Source organism: Trichoderma gamsii, assembly GCF_001481775.2.
Source record: "Trichoderma gamsii strain T6085 chromosome Unknown Scaffold_25.2, whole genome shotgun sequence".
NCBI lineage: Eukaryota > Fungi > Ascomycota > Sordariomycetes > Hypocreales > Hypocreaceae > Trichoderma > Trichoderma gamsii.
Window position 1 is genome coordinate 289,089 of NW_020171362.1, and position 18,719 is coordinate 307,807.

An 18,719-nucleotide genomic window follows, 5' to 3' on the forward strand; every position below is an offset into this window, starting at 1 on the left:
ATCTTGCGCACTGTCTTAAAACAGTTTTTATAAGCCTTTCGGAGCTCACGCGACATGAACACTTTCATTCAGGTGACGCGAGATTATGAGACAGCTATCTATAACCCCGAGTTTCCCATTACCTATCTAAGCTTGTACGTGCTTGAGGTGTCTGATACGACAAAGCGGCGAAAGCCACAACAAGACCACACATATATTGTTGCTTGGCAATAGCTTGCTGTCGAGACAATAGAATCTCTCATGTTCTGTATCTAGGCAGCAGAAAACGTGGGGAGACCTACTGCACCTGAAAGCGCGTTACAACTAATCTACTGGCGAGTACATGTATATTGGACGCGTGCAGCAGCCAGGCGTGAGCAATAAATGCAATTCAAATTCTATTTGTTTAAAATATTTCCACATGCTGCACGTAAGTTCATAGCATCCCGATGATGGGGCTTGTGATAAGCTCTGTGGCGCTGATCCAATCCGGCATTTAAGCTCGCTACACCACATATATAACTTTCCACTCCGATAAGCGGAGATACATGTACGCAGATGGGTATTTAACCCGACCCTTTACCTCTCATTTTGCGTATCTGATGGTCGCCGAATTCCATTCCTCTTTACAACTATTGCACACTTTTGTATCTTATACTCTCCAACTGCATCGCTCTATTACCACAACTATCACCGCTTTTGGTCATATGTTTTCAACATCACTTAGCAACAAACAATGGGATTCAACTTGGGATGGCTTGCCTAGAGAAATTCGACGTCTCATCTTTGAAGCCCTGGTGCAAGATGGCTGCAGGTTGAGTCGCTTTGCCACAGTGTCCAGAGAGTGGCAGACCGAGCTCGAGCGATATAATTTTGCTCGAATCAAACTGACACCATCGCGACTTGTTGATTTTGATTCAATAACTCATCGCAATCAGGCTTTTATTAGCTATATTTGGTTCTGCTTGGAACTTGATAAATACGATTGCACCAAATGCGCGCCAGCCAGTTCAATCTCGGATTATGAAGAAGCACTCACTATTAGTGATACAGATCACTGTCCTATCACTACATCATTTCAGAATCTCTTCTCCGTCCTCAGCAGATGGGGTCCTAGCGCCGGTTTAATACTTGATATCAGCATCTATTCGCCTAGTGACTCAACACATTGGTTCAAATATCTGACCTTTATGCCTGATACTCCTTTAGACCCGTTAGACGGTCGGCACGGCATAGATCAGATAGTCTCAAGCAAACCAGTCTATAATGATCCTCAACATGGATGGGTTGATGGTTTCCGACACTGCGCGCCGCCTAGATCGGCAGTTGCTAAAGTTTTTCATTCAGTCATGGAAGAGGGACCGTTTGAGAGTGATCAGGCAGAGCTACAATGGTGGGATCGGCTTCCATCAGTCCCGGCAGTAACCACATTACTTCTCCGGCAACAGAACCGGAGGAGATGGAAGCCAGAAGCGCTTGCACATATGTTTGCCCAGTTTCCCAGACTCCAAGAAGTCCACTATGAACCCTGGAGAGAATGGGGCTTTATGAAGTTGGAAACAGATAAACGTAAGTGTGGTTGCACATCAGCCCAAGTTATTGCTTAATCCCTTTTATATAAGTATACTATTGCTAATAATATATATCCATTGTTTAGAGTACCAATATCTTTTCAAGTCTATTCAACATTTTAATAAGAATCTTAAAAGACTTGTAGTCTTTGAGAACTTTAATCAACAGTATCCAGCTATTATGCAGCGATTCCAGTTTGGTGTTGATATAGCTGAATGCGAGAGTATTCGCAATCCAACACCAGCTGTCAGCCGGATGGTCGTGCTCGCTAGCCTTAAGCTTGAGCATCTTGCAGCATCATTTATTATAGATGCTAGCCACTTCTTTGATAATATTGAACCGTCTTGGGAGTGGCCAAACCTAACTTCGCTTATGCTAACTTCAAACTTACTTTCACTAGACAAAAGTCCAATTAAGATTAGAGCTATGCTTCAGGCCGCAGCAGCAATAGCTACAAAGATGCCACAACTGGAAAGAATGGAAATTTGGAACGGACAAAAGGGCTTAGCAGTACTCTTTAAATATCAGGTGTTTCGCAATATACGGCAAGCTAGAATCACTTGGAGAGGCACCTGGAATCTTGCCATGGAATCTTCAATAGTCCAGGCTTGGGAAGTTCTCGTACATCAGCGAGATGGTTGGAGATTGAATCTAATTCAGGATCTGCTAGATGGAGCTACTATCAAATCTCACGGTGACGCAATTCGACAAACTTATGCTTTCAGGCCAGGTCATTCGGCCTATCTCGTTGCAGCAGATCCAGATAGAACAGAGCGCCCTAGGGGGCGTAGAAACAGTGTCAGAATGATTTATCTATTAATAGATAGAGACCTACAGTGTCATTGCATAATATAAGATCACACAGATCTCCCTCCCGCCTAGGATAGACAAATCAACAGCCAAATAAACAGTAAGAGTTATAGAGCGAGATAGAAAAAATTCCAGGACTCTTCGTTGCTTTTAAAAGAAAGTATATGCGATAGACTAGACAGTAGCCCATCTATAGATAAACAATTCCTTTCATACCGCTTTTCCTAACGCTTAGAATAACGGCTTATAGCTTAGGCAATTCTGTCTGCGTGCTACAGAGTTTATAATGCAGCATTATATCGTCAGCCTCGGAATAGCAAGTGGGAGATCGAGAGTTGCGAATTGTTATTTTTTAGAAGAGTCTTCCGATTTTCACCACAAAATATTTCCTATTTTCACCATAGTAGCTCGTACCCGTACTAAAAGTAATATACACACACCACCGATGCCATCAATCTACACCTAATTGCAGTCTGACGCCCTGGCGCATCATATACTTTGCAACACCACACATGAGTATAATATTGTAAGGTTAAGGGCTTACAGGGCAGTTTTTATAGTCCATCAGAAGCTCCCAATTACGCATAAATTCGCAGGCTTCGAGAGCTACAAAAGGACGATCGCGGGGATCAGCAAGGACTTTATCTATGGCGAGGCTTGCAGCAATAGCTGCCGCCGCGTTATAGGAGACCAAGGAAGTCATTGAGGTCATCCCGGCCGCCCAGATTGCGGAAGACGAGCCGGATAAACTAACCCGCCCGTAATAATATGTGCACATTGAATTGAAAGCAATGATAGGGTCATGCCTACGAAAGGTAAGTCAATGCTAGCTGTACCAGGATACTATTATGCTCATAAACCACTCTCAATTACCCCGATGCAAGTCAGAAAACGTACATGTACATATCTTCGACTAGTATGGATGCGAAGTGTACATTATGAGTACCTCTTACTAGTATTGAATTTGTTTTGTAACCAGACTTTATACAGTGGTCGTTTATAAAACAAACAAACAAGCATCAGTCCTACCGGGATATCTTCACCATTGCTTGATATTTACTTCAATTATATAACACTAGCAAATTTCTCAGATGTTCTTCACTCCTTTGATGATCTCGGCTGCGACTTTTGTGCACCACTGTTGCAACGCGCGATCAAACATGGCAGTCGCAAGTGGCTAGTGGAGGATGACATCGTCTCGGTCCCTATTGTCAGTGCCTGCCCCTTAAGGACATATAGGGATAATTTTGAAGGCGGCTACTTGTTTGGGTACGAAGCAGAGCTCTCCGTGAACGCTTCGCATGTACAATATTACCTACCTAGGTAGCTACAGAATCAAGACAAATGTCAAACTATCCATAGGATATTCGAGAATAACATTGATGATAACGATGCACCGCTTTCAAATTGCTCAAGCGGTTGGTCTCTTTTCGGCTAATAGCTGGCAGGACGTGTGCGATGGGGATAAGACGATTACCCTGCGGAAGCAACTCTCGATGTAATGAGTGTCGACGCCGTAATTAAAGGCACATCACAGCCTCAACCACCGCCGATGCGCAGTTGATTTTTACATTTAGCTTAGCTACAGGTAGAGCTTGGGGCATGTAGGTGTTTTAATCTCGGAGAATACTCTGCGCCACAGCAAGCCAGGCACATGTCAAGCACAAGTAGCCGCCACTCCAATGGGGGGGTGCCCTATATTTAGCGCCACTTAATCTGTACCTTACGTCAAAGACATCAGAGACAGGCACCCAAAGGCCCAAAGGATGACGGCCCTGGGCTAGCCTCAAAACAGTCTGATGTAGATAAAAAATTGCAGAGACTGCGCATTGAATCATTGAAGAGGGGAAATGACCGAAAGCGGCATGAAGGTGATGGAATCAGATGTTTAGTTGGGCTCGGGATCAACATGGCCCTGCAACACTGACGCGCGTCATGTGAAACTCTGGAATTGTCGCTCCAAGGTTTAAGAGCTGGGCTGTATCGAGATTTGACACATGGAGCTCCAGCTTCTATCAACGTGGTGGCTATGTTCTTACCATTGTCTTTAGCATAGCCGATAATCAGCTGTCTAACTCTGTGTGTAAATATTTAAACGAGCAAACAATCACCCCTCTCAAACAGGCACATGTAGACACATTGTTCAATGCCTGTTTATCTGAAATAAAAGCCATCCATCAATGTCCCAAAGTATTGAGGCGAAGCGCTTCAGGGTTGCCGCTGGATCCGATTTGCGCCTAGTGCGAGCACGTTGCATGGAATGGATGGAGAATGGAGAAACGGAGCGCTGCTTCTTTTTTCGTACGATGGACGTTAAAGCCGGGACTCGTATCTGCTGCTGTAGAGTCTGAGTGGCCGGCCAGTCTGAGCCCGATGTCTAATCCACCTTTTTTCGCTCTCACTCTCGTATTCACTGCCGTAAGCTTTCCAAGGGTTTTTTTTTGTGCTTCTGTCATCCCTTAAACATCCCAGAGGTCGCTCGCTCTCTTTTCTCTCTCATACATCTTTTTGTTTTTTCCATCAAGTCTTGTTGGAGATTCCGGGTATTTTGCCCTGCGCTCGTTATCGTCGACTTTGCCGTGCCTGGCGTGGTTCTTCCCAAAAAGGCTATCGCCGACCATATTAACCACTTGTCGGTCATTTGCCGGAATCCTTCCAAATCGATTGGTCGTTTAACACGATATCTTTGCGTATTCTCTCTGGATTGAGTTGGCGCCAAGACAATAAAGAAGGGTGAAATACGCACTCGCTAATTATCTCGTCTCCCTCATTCTCATCCTCATTCCTTTTTTTTTTTTTTTTTTTTTTTATCTCTGCAACAAAAGCCATACGCTCGCATCTCAAGACGAAAATGGACCGCATCAAGCCGGGCGAGATCCCTCCCAGATACGAAGAGGTCAATCTCGGATCCAGCGGTAGTGATGGCGCCAGATATGGCGCTCCCTGGTGGAAGAACAAAAAAGTATGGATCGGCGTTGCGGCTGTGGTCATCATCGCTATTGTCATTGGCGTGGCTGTGGGTGTGACGCAGGGGAAGAAGAGCTCGTATCCCGACTACTCTCAGCTCACTTACACTCTGAAAGATACATGTGAGTTTATTCTCTTCTCTGTCTCCTTTGGTTGATTGGTCAATGGTTTTTTGGCCTTTATTCACCTCACTCAAATTGATTGTTTACATCCATCTGTTCCGCAACAACAATCATAACAGGCTCCATTGAACCATGCTAATGAATGCTCGCGTACAATCCAATCAGTCCAAGGCGAAAACTTCTTTGATAATTTCAATTATTTTACTGGCTTCGACCCTGCCCAGGGCTTTGTGCACTATGTCCCTGAGGCCCAGGCCAAGCAGCTTGTAAGTGTCTTGATGGCTTACATTACCCATTCACTTTACGTATCGATTTATACTCTTCTCTGATATCGCTAACATTCATAAACAGAATTTGACCTTTGCATCTCAAGATGCCGCGGTCCTCAAAGTCGACACCTCTGTCGGGCCCAACAGCGTCCCCAACGCCTCCACTGGCCGCTTCTCCGTCCGCGTAGAGTCCAAAAACACCTACAACGACGGCCTCTTCATCTTCGACGTCCGCCACACTCCCACCGGCTGCGGCTCCTGGCCGGCCCTGTGGCTCACCGACCCGTCCAACTGGCCCAAGAACGGCGAGATCGACGTCATGGAGGCGACCAACAAGGCCGACGACGGAAACCAGATGACGCTGCACACCTCGCCCGACTGCTCCATGGACGTCAAGCGCAAGCAGGCCGACAAGACGCTGCAGGACAACTGCGACTCGTCAAAGAACGGCAACGCCGGCTGCGGCGTCCAGGGCTCGGACAGCACCTTTGGATCGGCGTACAACAAGAACGGCGGCGGCATCATGGCCATGGAGTGGCGTGATGCGGGCATCCGCGTGTGGCAGTTTGCCCGCAGCGCTATTCCCTCGGACATCACCAGCCAGAAGCCGGATCCCAGCACCTGGGGCGAGGCCGCGGCTGATTTCCCGAGCACGGATTGCAGTATTGGAAACCACTTTAGGAACAACTCCATCATTCTGAATATCGATCTGTGTGGTGATTTGGTGTATGGAGTTTGGGACAAGTCTGGCTGTAAGTGCTTTTGGATATCGCCTCTTCTTCCATGTTTTTCTTCATACATCCATTCATTCGAAGTATGTAGGTAAAAATTCTTACTAACGGTTTTTATTATTCTAGGTTCTAGCAACTGCACAGACCTTGTTGCCAACAACCCAGAGTCTTTCACTGACGCCTACTGGGAGGTTGGCAAATTCCAAGTCTACCAGGCATCATAGTAGCCAGCGCAATCTCCCGCCGTTTAATGAAGCAAAGCTCAAAATGAAGATGAGTTGTAAAAGATTGCAGAAACAGGATGAATGCGGGTTTATTTCACGTAGTAATGAGAAAGAAAAAAAAAACGGTGAAAACAAGGAATGAAATATAGGCCCCTTGACGAAATGGGGCCAGCCGTTAGAATTTGATAATTAAATAATATGACTCTTATAATACAGATAACTTGCTTCTATCGCAGTCCGGGTATTCTCATACACACCCAGATCACTCAATGAAAAGAGATAACAGCATGCTGTCACCTCTGTCCCCTTCTTTTCTCTCTCCTCGTGTCTCGAAAAGATCACACTAAAAGTGGAGAGATGTACCATACCAATGCCTCCAACGCCAACCCAGATGCTCTATATGTTGACTCTACCGTAACTCCTCAGTCCGTAATCAGGACAAAGCCAAACCCAAATTTGTTTCCAAAATCCTCGTATCATCGTACAACATGTCTCTCTCTCTTGGTCACTCACTCTCGCTTTCGTAGAGACAAGACAGCATCCCGCCGCATTTACTCATCGCTCGGCTGTCTCATGTACGCATCAATCGCCGCACTAAACGCCGCAAACGCAGCGCAGCCTCCAACCATAGCCTGCGGTCCCGCGTTCTTGGCCAGGATGCCTCCCGTCAGACATCCCGCCGCCACGCCGTTGATCAGGTCGTTCTTCGCTCGCAGGCCCTCGATGCCGCACTCGATTCCGGAAAACAGGCCGCCGACCTTGCCAAAGTTCTTTGCCATGCTCCAGGACCGCGTGCCCATGTCCTTGAAGCCGATTTTGAGTTGTTGGCGGAGGGGGAGTGAGGTGACGGCAGGTTGGCCGTTGGCGCCTTGGAGGGGACTGCCGAAGGGTGTATCGTAGGACATCTATAGCAAAAAGAAAGCCCAGGTTAGTAGAAATACAAAGATTTAGGGAATGAGCCAGCTGGAAACGAGGAATAGAAACTAGAAACGTACCGAAGCCATGAAGAGACCAAACAGTCCGCCCATGCCGAAACCCATCACTCCTGACATGATGGACTTTCCATAGCATGACTCCATTGCGCCTTGGATCTAGGCCCGTGAAATCGAATTAGCAAAGCTGTATATGCGCAAAGAAGGCAGGGAAAGGTAGCAGTGGGTGACCTACAGCTCTGACATTTGGATCCTGGCCACCAAGCTGCGGAATGGAGGGAGTGTTCCCGCCGAAAGGTGAAGGGACGTTCATGATGGCAAGGTTGATCGTGTATAGAAGTGAATCTGTCTATATGGCAGTGGCTGGAGACTATCTCTGAGATATGCGTTGCCAATGATGGGGATGATTTTTGTATGGAGGTATTGAGCAGCAGATTGTCACCTTGGAACTGCTATCGAGGATTCGGACAAGGAATTATTTCTGCCGGGCTTGACCGCCTTGGCGGGTAGTGGGTTGGTCCCCGCGGCGGGGAGTTTTTTCGGTGCCGCCGGCCGGGGCGGGGCGGAGCGGAGCGAGAGGTCGCTGCGGGATGGTCAGTTGATGGAATTTCGAGTTTGTGAAAGACGCGTATGAATATATTCAAGAATAGTCTTTATTTAAAGGTGTGTTGTCTTAAAATAACGCCATATGAACGAGATATATTTAAGATACATCACTAAAGAGGAACGAAATGTAGAGGGCAAGGCTTTCTTGTTGTATCTTAAACCGAACCGAACATGTACCTAATTTCATTTTCAACTTCTGAAAATATCATCCATTGTGCATGCCGGCATATACATAAGTCTTCTCTTAATCTTTTCAAAAATGTACAATTGGAGACCCTTACTCATCGCACAATGCGAGAACAGCCTTGTCAATCCACAGCTGGTTATCCTTGTCCTCAATATACTTGTTCGCCAACGTCTTCAGCTCCTCCATCTTGGTGTAATCCGCCAGTCCAATCTCACTGGCGCCCAGCGACGGGTTCAGCCTGACGTATCTCGTCTTTGCATGCTCGGGGCGGTTGTTCAGCGCCGTCATGTGCCGTGAAAAGTCCTTGCCCTTTGCATTTGTGTTTGTCGCAAAGCCCATTACGGAAGACGCCACGCCCGCAAGCTGGAACCATGACTCTGATGGCGAGTCGGGCCTGACGTAGCCGGTTCCCAGGCTGATGACGCAGGAGACTGGAGGGGCTGGCTCGCTTGGCTGGACGAGATCATATCTCGAGTACCACAGCTGGTCGATGGGGTTGTTGTTGAGAAGACCGCCGTCCCAGAATGTCAACTTGGGATCGTTCTCGGGCCACTTCACTTCGGGAAAGTAAGTAGGTGCGGCGGACGTAGCTCGTGTGGCCAGACTGATTGTGATTTTGTCTGAGTGGTCCTTCATGGTATCATTGACTTTGGACTTGACGTGGATTGTGTTGTCTTTGTAAGATCTCAGCAGGACTGTTTCAGCCCTGTTCTGTGCCGTTGTGCAGACAATCCTATCATCTTGTTAGATACGTTCGGACAAAGTATATGAGAGAAGACATTAGAAAACTCACATCCTGCCTGATTTCGGGTGTAACAATGGTGCATCGCCTTCTAACCGCCTGTCCTCCTCATCCAGGCCATACTTGGCCACCACCTTGTTGATAGCCTTCTTTAACGATGCATCGTCGAATCGGCTGCTCTGCACCAGCGTCTTGCTGTTGTTGATCCAAGAGGCAAGCTTGTTGGGCATCACGCGCGTAATGTTCCAGCCGTAGATTTTGGGGCTAAACACCTCCTTGGAAATGTTGTCGTATTCTGCAATGGCTTCTGAGGCCTTCATGCGAAGCCGGAAGAGCATGATACCGATGATGCCGCCAGTGCTGGTGCCGGCGCCGAGCTCAAAGTAGTCTGCAGGACGGCACTCCTCCTTGAGGCCCTTCCGCGCTTGGACTCTGTTCATGATTTCTTTGAGGATGATGAGAGATGCCACGCCTCGGACGCCGCCGCCATCCAGGGCGAGGAGGCGGACGCCGTTGAGGTGTCTTGTTGCGGGAAGATAGACCATGGCTGGGATATGCTGAGATGGGCTATGCTATGTGAGAAAGGAATGAGTAAAAACAAGTAAAAAGGATGTAAATAAATGACTAGAAAGATGTATTGGTTAGATGCAAATAAAGATTCACACGAGCATAGGTTCTTATACGGCCTATATATACATATATGTCCTTGATTCAATAGGGACATAAGACGAGATGAGCGCCTCGGCAGGCATCACAGCTGATGGAGCTACCAGACCAAACCAAACAAACAAAAGCAAACTATCAACGGACCACGCCGCTTCTAGGCACGCCACAGGCGAATTATCGACTTTGGCCCAGCTGAGCTGAGCTTTTTGTCTCTCCTAAGCCTCTCTGCCGCTCCACTTAGGCGCGGCCCGTCCGCTAGCCAAGCCACGGTCCCTGGGAAATATTGCCTGGAGAATGCGATCTAGCCGTCTGCCGAGCTGGGGGTCGCGAGTTCTGGACTGCCATCGCAAATTCATTGTAGCCAGGTTTGGAAACAGCTGAAAAGAAATGGTTGCCGTTGCGGGCGGCCTTTTCCTCCCTTGCTTGGCCTGGCGGTGATCTTGACATATCTGGGATATTTGAGCGAATCTGGACACTCTGGGTGGCAAGAGTATTGGCGATGATCTTTTCAGCTGAGAGCATTGGGGCTGATCAGTACGCGGTAATTGGTTGATTGAGAGGATTGGTGCCAGCAGCTTGAAGTGCTGGATGGTGCCTCGATCGATCTAGAGCGATAGTTTGCGTTCATGTGATGATATCGCCTTGGCCGAATTATGAACCATTGCAGTGTAAGAGACGTTTGGATACATGTATTTATGATAAATTCAGCTGTTGCCCTCTTATGAAATAAGCTACACATAGCTTTTCTCTGTTCATTCATTGCCACGTTTCTCAAACAAGCAGCAACAACACCGTCAAAATGGTCTGGGGATCAGTCAGCCAAGTCCTCGTGGTAGACAAGCTCCCACCAGGACTCAAAATGTTCATCACAAGCATCCACTTTGACATTCCCGAAGGCAACAACCAATGGTGGCCTACTTTTGCCGGCATTTCAAGCAGATCAAATGTGAGATTCTCACAGACTCATCTCAATGCGCAATCAACATGCTAACATGTGGCCTACAGGAAGCAGAGAGAAAGAAACATCTGCCCTTTGAAGCCGGCCCCTCAATCAACAATGGTCGAATCGGCGAAATCGTCCTCACTTCGCTTAGCAACTTTGACTCTGGCGAGGGCCCTAGCGCGCGCATAGACTTCATCATAACCGGCGAAACGACGCTCAACGGCAAGCCCACAGCCGTCGGCCAAAAGGGGACCATCACCATATCGACACCTCCCTGGGGCGGTTTCTGGTCCTTTTACAGCAACCCGGACAAGATTGAGCTGGCGTACAACCTCGTCGACTCGTCGACCAAAAATCACACTGTGGATATTTCGCGCTCTGGGCATACACTCGACCTCAACTGGTCTTTGGACGTGGACAAGACGGGCACTCAGCTTGTGATGAGAGTTGCGCCCAAAGAGAGTCTGGCCTTTGATGTTGCCAACTTGTTGCTGGGTGGCGTTAAGTATGCGCATGAAGCAACGTATGGATGGGTCTTTGGCGCGTTAGGAGGATGGCCTGCTGCTGTTGGGTTAGTAGGAGGAGAGGAAATCAGAAAGATGATTTGGAAGGATTAAATTCTATGTATAGCTTTTTGGCGGTTTGGGGTTTGGACTGGGATTAATTGATACCAATATAAATTTCTTTTGAACTACCATCTCAACAAGAGCTCTTCCACTAATTTTGTCAAGCACAATCAACAAACCAACTCTATGTCTCTTTAGTGACTGGCGGTTGTGCAGATAGGGAATGCGAAATGCGAGAAGCTTCCCTGAAGGCACTGTCAAGATCAAACAGAGGTATGCTGCATTTCTACTTGTAAACCCCATCGGAATATCGTCTAGCAGTAATACCTGACGTCTTGAATCTACAATAACTGCCATCTTCGTTCCTACTCCCCTTGCTCTTTCATGCTCATCACAGTTGCCAGATCCAGCCAGGTTGATATATCGTGCCACTCAATGGTCATCTTGCACTGCATCGCTCTGCACCACGGCATGGATTCGCTGCTGAGCCTCCACTAAGTCCTTCTCAGTCATGATGCCAAAGGCCACCACTTCTCCCTTGCGGAACTCACTGAGAGCGCGCTTATGCTCCACCACGAACTCCCGAGCGCAAGGAGACTTGTGTCCAGTCTGGACATTCTGGAAATAGTGTTCGACTTGAAAGTAGGACAGGAAAATAAACCAGTTAGCAACAAAGTCTCTGCATGTCGCCACCTAGGTTCACGCGGGTTACGCTACGCACAGAGCATCAGCTTCGAATACTTGCGGCGAGCATTCGCTCCCATTTCCTGTTGCATAATCTCGGCGCAGACCTTCCAGTCGTGAACTCGATCGGACGGTTTCACAGCCTTTGGGGACTGTGGCACAATGGTTCTCCAGAAGAAGCGCTCCTCTTGTCTGGACCACGTTTTGCCGCCCATTTGTGTGTCCGTTAAGAGCGCAAAGGGTGACGAAGGAATACTGTATCTGAGGGAAGAAAGTCGGCAGTCAGAAAATCCGAGTAGAGCAGCTATGATATATGCTCCAGAGCTGACAAGTTACGAAGCTTGTTAAGAAGTTAAGAAAGCATCCAGTCCCCAGCCAACAGCGATCGCGGAATAGGATATAAAGAGGAAGGATTTATAGCAGCGAGACACATGTGATGATATCCGAGGGCTGATTCAGTCTATCAGTGTATCAAACCTCAATACCATTGTTGACCGCCTGATGGCCTTGCAACAGCTGACTCTCATGCTTTGACTGTGAATCACAGTTGCAGTGTGAGGGAAATAGAGCAGGATACGCATATCGAGAGTGCGGGTTGGTCAGGGCGCCAAAGAGTTCAGTACTTTTCAGACGAAACTTGCGGCTCAGGGGGCCTCACGCCTCTTGCTTGCAGAAATCCCGCCAGGCAGTGATCAATCCTTGAGAACTACACATCGTCAGATTCACACAGAAGTTATCATTTGGCGATTTCATGCACTCACGATGCTCTTCTGGCTCAGCGGCACCACGCCATCTTTGATCCAAAATCCCCAGGCACCCATCATGTTAGCAAGCATCACATCAGTGGTGAGCCTGTCACCAACAACGGCAATATGCGATGGATCGGTCACTCCCGTCTCTGGATATTTCTTGAAATACGCCATGATCTCAGCACCACAGCCAGGCTTCTTCGTAGAATGAGGGAGAACAAAGACTCCAGTGCTTTTTTCCACATCGGCTGCTTGCTTGAGATCTTTATCCCAGCTAGTAGAGCCAGCCGTATTGGACACCACCAAGAGCTTTCGTCCCGGGTATGTCTGCTTCAGCTTTTCAAAGTGTTGCTGAAACCTTCTGTTAGCGGCGCCGCAGGGAACAATTGGCGGGATGAGATGCTACCTTGTAAGCAGGATATACTTCTTTTGCATCAGGATAAGCAAAGCAGTCGTCCTTGTCCAAGACTACAGCCTTGATATTGGCTCTTCGGCCGTCTCTCTGCAGGACCGCATCGAGCGGGATGGGTAGATCGTTAAAGGTCGGTGCAATGTGGTGAGGCAAACACAGGCCGGGCTTGAGCAGCAGCTTTGCAGAGTTAAGTGATCCGTACAGATTAAAGTTCATTTTGAAGATGCTTCTCTAATTTAGGAGCTGTGATGGCTTGAGTGACAATCCGTGCTCCGTGCAAGCTTCAATTGTATAAGCTGGAAGCATTCAATGGCTGGATCAATGGATTGATGTTTAGACAAGCTGGGATTTCTCTCGCTGGAGCTTCAGTGGGTCGGATTAGCGCTGCGCCATGGATTCCCTGGATTAGCGCCCCTGGAGCCTTGAGCTCTGTAGCTCCCGCAGCGCGTCCAGCGCGTTGAGTGCATGTGCTTTTTGCCAGGGAGAATCTCGGATGAGGTCAGAGCTGGTTCGCGATCATCAACTGCTGCAATTATTACATTGACATTCGTTAACAGACACGCTGTCCATTGAGCAATATTCCCTAGACTTAATCAAACTACGAGTTCTTTCTCAGCCAATTACTGCGTCCTGTCACTGGGACTTGTTGACAGTAAAGTCTTTCAGGTCCCTGCCTACATACTCTCCAGAAGCCCCTCCAACCTCGACGACGAAGCAGCATTGACATCTCACGAGTCTTCGATTTTATACGAACGATTCCGTATCGATTCAATGGACACAAATGAAGAAGACAACACAAACCCCCCATCATTGGGCGACAAGATGGATATTGAAATCCAAGAGACAGCGACAGAGCCCGAACCCTCTGCAACAACACCTACGCCTCGACGCCGTGGCCGCCCTCCAAAATCCAAGTCCAACAACAGCACCCCGAATGCAAAATCAAACGTTGTACCTGTCTTTTCAACGCCCACCAAAGCAGTGGGTTTCAATGCCCTCACCCCGGGCAGAGCCGCAGATCGATCAGCGCGGAGGAAGAGCGCAAGAGCTCTAATAGACCGAGTTGTTGGCGACGGCGGTAGCGACGACGACGACCAGCTCGGGGCCGATATCACGCGGCAGATCTACGAGTCGAGCGATGCCGAGGACGAAGATGACGGCGAGGACGAGCTCGAAGAAAGAACAGACGGCGAAGCAGCGGGACTGGCACAAGGCGACCCTGCTACGCCCTCAAAAACACCAGCGCGGCGAAAAGCAAGGGCGAAGAGAGCGAGATCTCCAACGCCGCCGAGGGATTTGCCTTCTCATGAGCTGTACTTTCTACATAACAAGCCTGGCCGGCCCAAGACGTCGGATAATACGTTGGCGTCTCTCAACTTGCTCTCCCACGACGAGTACTTTAGCATCTTACACGACCATCAGGACCGCCATGCCGAGAACATCGAATATCTCGAGTCCTTGCACGCTGAATCTTTCCCACAATGGGCATTTGAGCTATCACAAGGCTTCAGCATATGTCTCTTTGGCCTAGGTTCCAAGAGACCTCTGCTGCACAAGTTCGCCACCTACATCCATTCCAACAACAAAAGCAGCAAAACAGTCGGCAAGATCGTCATGGTCAACGGCTACGCCCACACCACAAACCTCCGCGAAATTCTCAGCGTCGTCGCCTCCGCTATCGACCCCCTCCAAAGGATCCCAACCGCCCAGCCCGCCATCATGATACAAAACATCGCCTCTCTTCTATCCGCCGCCTCCAAACTCACTCTCACCATCATTGTAAACTCCATCGACGCCGCTCCCCTCCGCAAGCCGGGCGCTCAAGCCATCCTCGCCCAGCTTGCAGCCTTTCCGCAAGTCAACCTGATATGTTCCGCCGATACCCCCGACTTCACGCTGCTATGGGACATTGGCGTACGCTCAGACTTCAACTTTGTGTTCCACGACTGCACCACTTTTTCTCCGTTCAAGGTTGAGCTCGACGTCGTGGACGACGTGCACGAGCTTCTCGGCCGACAATCACAGCGCGTCAACGGCCGCGAAGGTGTCGCCTTTGTTTTGAAGAGTCTTACGGAAAACGCAAAGAATCTGTTTCGTCTCCTCGTTGGTGAGGTTCTCATCGCAATGGAGGACGAAGGCGACGAGGATGTCGGTCTTGAGTATAGGATGGTATACAACAAGGCCGTTGAGGAGTTCATTTGCAGTTCCGAGATGGCTTTCCGGACACTGCTCAAAGAGTAAGCGCATTGTCACCATTAATTTTCCCCTCTCCTTTCTTGATGAAAGATGCTGACAATGGCTGACTAGATTTCACGACCATCAAATGTTAACAAGCCGCAAAGACAATCTTGGAACGGAGCTATTAAGCTTGCCTTTCAGGAAAGAAGACCTCGAAGCCATTTTAGAAGATCTGACTGCATAGATGTTGGTTTTGACTGTCTCTAATTTCTCCTTATCAAACGGGTCGCTCCACCAATTCAATCTCCATATATACTATAAGATGAAGCACAAGGACGATGAATATACCAAAAGCGATGACATTTCCTCATAATCACTTTCTATTGATGACCAAGGTGACATATTTCTACCCTTTTTGCGCATTTTTATTGCCATTATGTACTTGCCTATGCTTTAAAGTCCACTTATCTTTATCTCAAATCGAATCATTAGGCTATCTCATTCTCTGTGTATAAATATTATGCGATCATGTTTAGTCATGTAGGCCGTATGAGATTGATCTATAAAACACAAAGACGATCAAAAAAAGTATCATATCGTCGTATGGCCTTCTATCGCCAATCGAATACCCATCGTAAATAAATCCAAAGAAGAAAAAGGGAAAAAACGCCGTATTTATGCCTCTATAAGATTAAACCTCAAGCGCTTTTACGCATGTCCAGAGAATAACTGGCACAATGACGTTATCGTTGCCTCCCGTCAGGACCGCCTCGGTCAAACTAGCCATGGAAGAGCACGCCAAGGCATGTCCAGCTCTAGTCGCCATGCTTATATCCTCACCGGCCATGGGCCATTTCCCTATGCGAAGCCAAATGCTGGCAGCTGTGAGGCCGAGAAAGACGGCAGCTGTGAATGCTAAGCTCCCTTCAAGGCTTTTGCCGCCGCCCCAGAGCCATTTGCGGTGACCATAGCGGCGCCCAATAAGCGAGGCTGCCGCATCGCCTAGCCCAACACAAATAACCCCTGAGATCATACTGATTTCTCTAGTAGATATCTCCCAGCCGGCCAGGTAATCCGATCCGGTCCGTGGCAAGGATCCGAGTGATAGCCAGAGAGGAATGGCACACCCAATCAGAAGAAAGATGTGAGATATCACGACAGGCCCGCGGAAGTCTCTGCCGTCGACATATGGAGCCAGGAAAGAGGCTATTGGCTTAGAGAGAGGGGGTAGCTGGCTTGCTCTCAATAAATCCAGGATCAAAAAGATGGCCAAGACGATGGATAGCGCCAAGGCAACAAACGTAGGATCTATAAAAGTCGCCGGTAGAAGCATGCCGACCATCATAAAGTGGAATACCTTCCGCCTTGTATCCACCTCGTATGTATTTTTCAGCTGAAACACGATTGCGAGTCCAACAATAAGAATCGCAACCCAGTAGCCGCTGATGAAGAGCCGTGTGTTGGCTTCGCCAAAGTCGTTGTGGCGGACATGTTGTACCCAACCAAAGCCGCATTCTTTTTCGCCCCAAGCCTCGGTCCTTGGTGGAAGAGAGATCCAACGTTCCAGATTAGCTCGAACAACACGATATCTAAACTCCGGCAGGTCACCAAAAAAGTATCCGAGAGCCCAGCCTAGGGGTTCCTTGCCACCAAGGGCATATTTTCCCACATAGGGACGGATAAATGCTACTATGATGACTGCTAAACACACATATACATAGCCTGCGTACACCCACTTTCTCATCGCTGCCTGTGCGGGCGTAAACTTGAAATATGCACGAATAGACACGGATGCCGTGCGTTTCCTCCTTCCAGATGGAGTGTGCGTTGCTATTTTGCGAGACGCTCTATCCATGTGAGGAATTGTATATCTTCTGGAAACTCCGCCTGTTTTCCACCCGTTTTCGGCGGATGTGTCAAGAGATGACTTCTCTGCTGCACCAATAGTTTGGACTCTGGTAGGGCCGCTAAACCGCATGTCGTCTTCGTCCTCATCGGTTGAGAAGAGCGCATCGTCGCTCTGTTGATCCAGAGGTGAGCCCAGAATCTCGCTCTTGAATTTCTGCCAAGACAATCCCCTGACCAAAGACTTCCAAAATGGACGCCTTGGGGGATGTGGCTCTCTTCGAAATCGCCACTTGGGAACTCTTGCCAACACAATCCCCCATCTAATCACGGCGCCACATAGTACAAGTAGGCTTAAACCGCCACCCCACAACAAAGCTTTTAGAATCTGAATCTGAGGTGAAGACGCTAGAAGCAAGACGTTGATCAAAGCAATCGAAAGAAGCTGAAGTTCAGCGGTCAGGAGACTGGTTGTAGTAAGATGGTGTAATACAGCACATGCCGTTCTATGCAAAGGATACAGCAAGGCAAGATCTTCTTGAGTAAGAAAAGCGTACGTCGGTGTAAATCGAGAGCCATCTGAAAGAGGGGATCGCCAAATCAGGGGGAGACATGACAGAGCCCAGTGAAGAGAGTCGTACGCTGCGTACTGGTCGAATTTGGGTATCACTTGCTGAGGAATTGAGCTTATGCTCAGTATGAGGTTCGGAAGGATGGCTGCCGGGCAGTTGACGGAAACTAATAGCGACACAAATATCGTAATCGAAGGAGGATAGAGGAGAGGCGCGGGATCGAAAGCTGTAGGGAGCTTCAATGGCAAGCTTGAAGACGGCTTCTGAAGCTTGTAGCCCCATAGCACGACTCGAAAGGGGTAGAGCAAGAGCAGTCCTCCGTACAAAGCGCTGAATAGATAATAGTCTACTAGTGGTAAGAGTCTGTCCCAGAAAGACAAAAGGGGGGTGTATACCTTTGCGCCAAGTATCTAATACAGGCGACAGCAGCTTGTTTGCTTGGATCATCCTAGCCAAAGTGATGATAATGCCAGCTTCGAGGGCTCGTTGCACTAGAATCTTCCTCCGTCGGATAGCATCTGGCACTGTAGCTTTATCTTCGCTCTTTTTGCCGCCAAGCGATGCCTTGCGACCAGCTGCGGGCACTGGCTCCTGGAGCACGGCAGGCGATAGCACCGGTGTCGATGTGCCAGATATGACTTCATTTTTCCCTCTCAGCCCTTTATGAGGTCGCAGCTTGGGAGGCGGCAAGCCTTTGAGGAAATGCTCGTCGTCAGCATCTGTGCCGCTATCGCTCGCTGGCGTCGACTCCTTGGAATAGGTGGGTGGAACGGACGGCGATGGCTGGTTCGAATCGCTTCCCAATCTCGAAGACGCTGTCCCTTGGCGGCGAGAGGTTGGCTGCTCGGAAGGATGGGGAAGTTCAGAGCTCTGATGATGATACGGGTGAGGCGATCGGTTCAACACTCGAAGATTGTCTTGTTCCTCAGTCGGACGTGACTCTGGGCTGAGGTGGCTTGACAT

At 48.6% G+C, this 18,719-nt stretch overlaps 8 protein-coding genes across 8 annotated transcripts; 4 read left to right on the plus strand and 4 right to left on the minus strand.

Moving 5' to 3' along the window:
* Positions 1-581: 581 nt before the first annotated feature.
* On the plus strand, positions 582-2,406 carry TGAM01_v207074 (hypothetical protein; the record flags this gene model as incomplete). The annotated part of the gene is made up of 2 exons (XM_024550009.1): positions 582-1,548; positions 1,637-2,406. 2 exons carry the CDS (start codon positions 582-584, stop codon positions 2,404-2,406), a joined length of 1,737 nt encoding a protein of 578 aa, XP_024405245.1.
* A 2,806-nt stretch (positions 2,407-5,212) lies between these two features.
* On the plus strand, positions 5,213-6,674 carry TGAM01_v207075 (hypothetical protein; the record flags this gene model as incomplete). The annotated part of the gene is made up of 4 exons (XM_018804172.1): positions 5,213-5,450; positions 5,616-5,716; positions 5,802-6,471; positions 6,577-6,674. 4 exons carry the CDS (start codon positions 5,213-5,215, stop codon positions 6,672-6,674), a joined length of 1,107 nt encoding a protein of 368 aa, XP_018662601.1.
* A 551-nt stretch (positions 6,675-7,225) lies between these two features.
* TGAM01_v207076 (hypothetical protein) lies at positions 7,226-7,919 on the minus strand (the record flags this gene model as incomplete). Its single annotated transcript, XM_018804171.1, has 3 exons — positions 7,226-7,579; positions 7,670-7,765; positions 7,842-7,919. The coding sequence occupies 3 exons, from the start codon at positions 7,917-7,919 to the stop codon at positions 7,226-7,228; spliced, it is 528 nt and encodes a 175-aa protein (XP_018662600.1).
* A 570-nt stretch (positions 7,920-8,489) lies between these two features.
* TGAM01_v207077 (hypothetical protein) lies at positions 8,490-9,686 on the minus strand (the record flags this gene model as incomplete). Its single annotated transcript, XM_018804170.1, has 2 exons — positions 8,490-9,132; positions 9,193-9,686. The coding sequence occupies 2 exons, from the start codon at positions 9,684-9,686 to the stop codon at positions 8,490-8,492; spliced, it is 1,137 nt and encodes a 378-aa protein (XP_018662599.1).
* Positions 9,687-10,606: 920 nt separating this feature from the next.
* Positions 10,607-11,367, plus strand: TGAM01_v207078 (hypothetical protein; the record flags this gene model as incomplete). Its single annotated transcript, XM_018804169.1, has 2 exons — positions 10,607-10,753; positions 10,813-11,367. The coding sequence occupies 2 exons, from the start codon at positions 10,607-10,609 to the stop codon at positions 11,365-11,367; spliced, it is 702 nt and encodes a 233-aa protein (XP_018662598.1).
* Positions 11,368-12,616: 1,249 nt separating this feature from the next.
* On the minus strand, positions 12,617-13,377 carry TGAM01_v207079 (HAD superfamily (subfamily IIIA) phosphatase; the record flags this gene model as incomplete). The annotated part of the gene is made up of 3 exons (XM_018804167.1): positions 12,617-12,706; positions 12,762-13,100; positions 13,156-13,377. 3 exons carry the CDS (start codon positions 13,375-13,377, stop codon positions 12,617-12,619), a joined length of 651 nt encoding a protein of 216 aa, XP_018662596.1.
* Positions 13,378-13,932: 555 nt separating this feature from the next.
* On the plus strand, positions 13,933-15,402 carry TGAM01_v207080 (hypothetical protein; the record flags this gene model as incomplete). The annotated part of the gene is made up of 1 exon (XM_018804166.2): positions 13,933-15,402. One exon carries the CDS (start codon positions 13,933-13,935, stop codon positions 15,400-15,402), a length of 1,470 nt encoding a protein of 489 aa, XP_018662595.2.
* A 628-nt stretch (positions 15,403-16,030) lies between these two features.
* Positions 16,031-18,719, minus strand: TGAM01_v207081 (hypothetical protein; the record flags this gene model as incomplete). The annotated part of the gene is made up of 2 exons (XM_018804165.1): positions 16,031-18,102; positions 18,152-18,719. 2 exons carry the CDS (start codon positions 18,717-18,719, stop codon positions 16,031-16,033), a joined length of 2,640 nt encoding a protein of 879 aa, XP_018662594.1.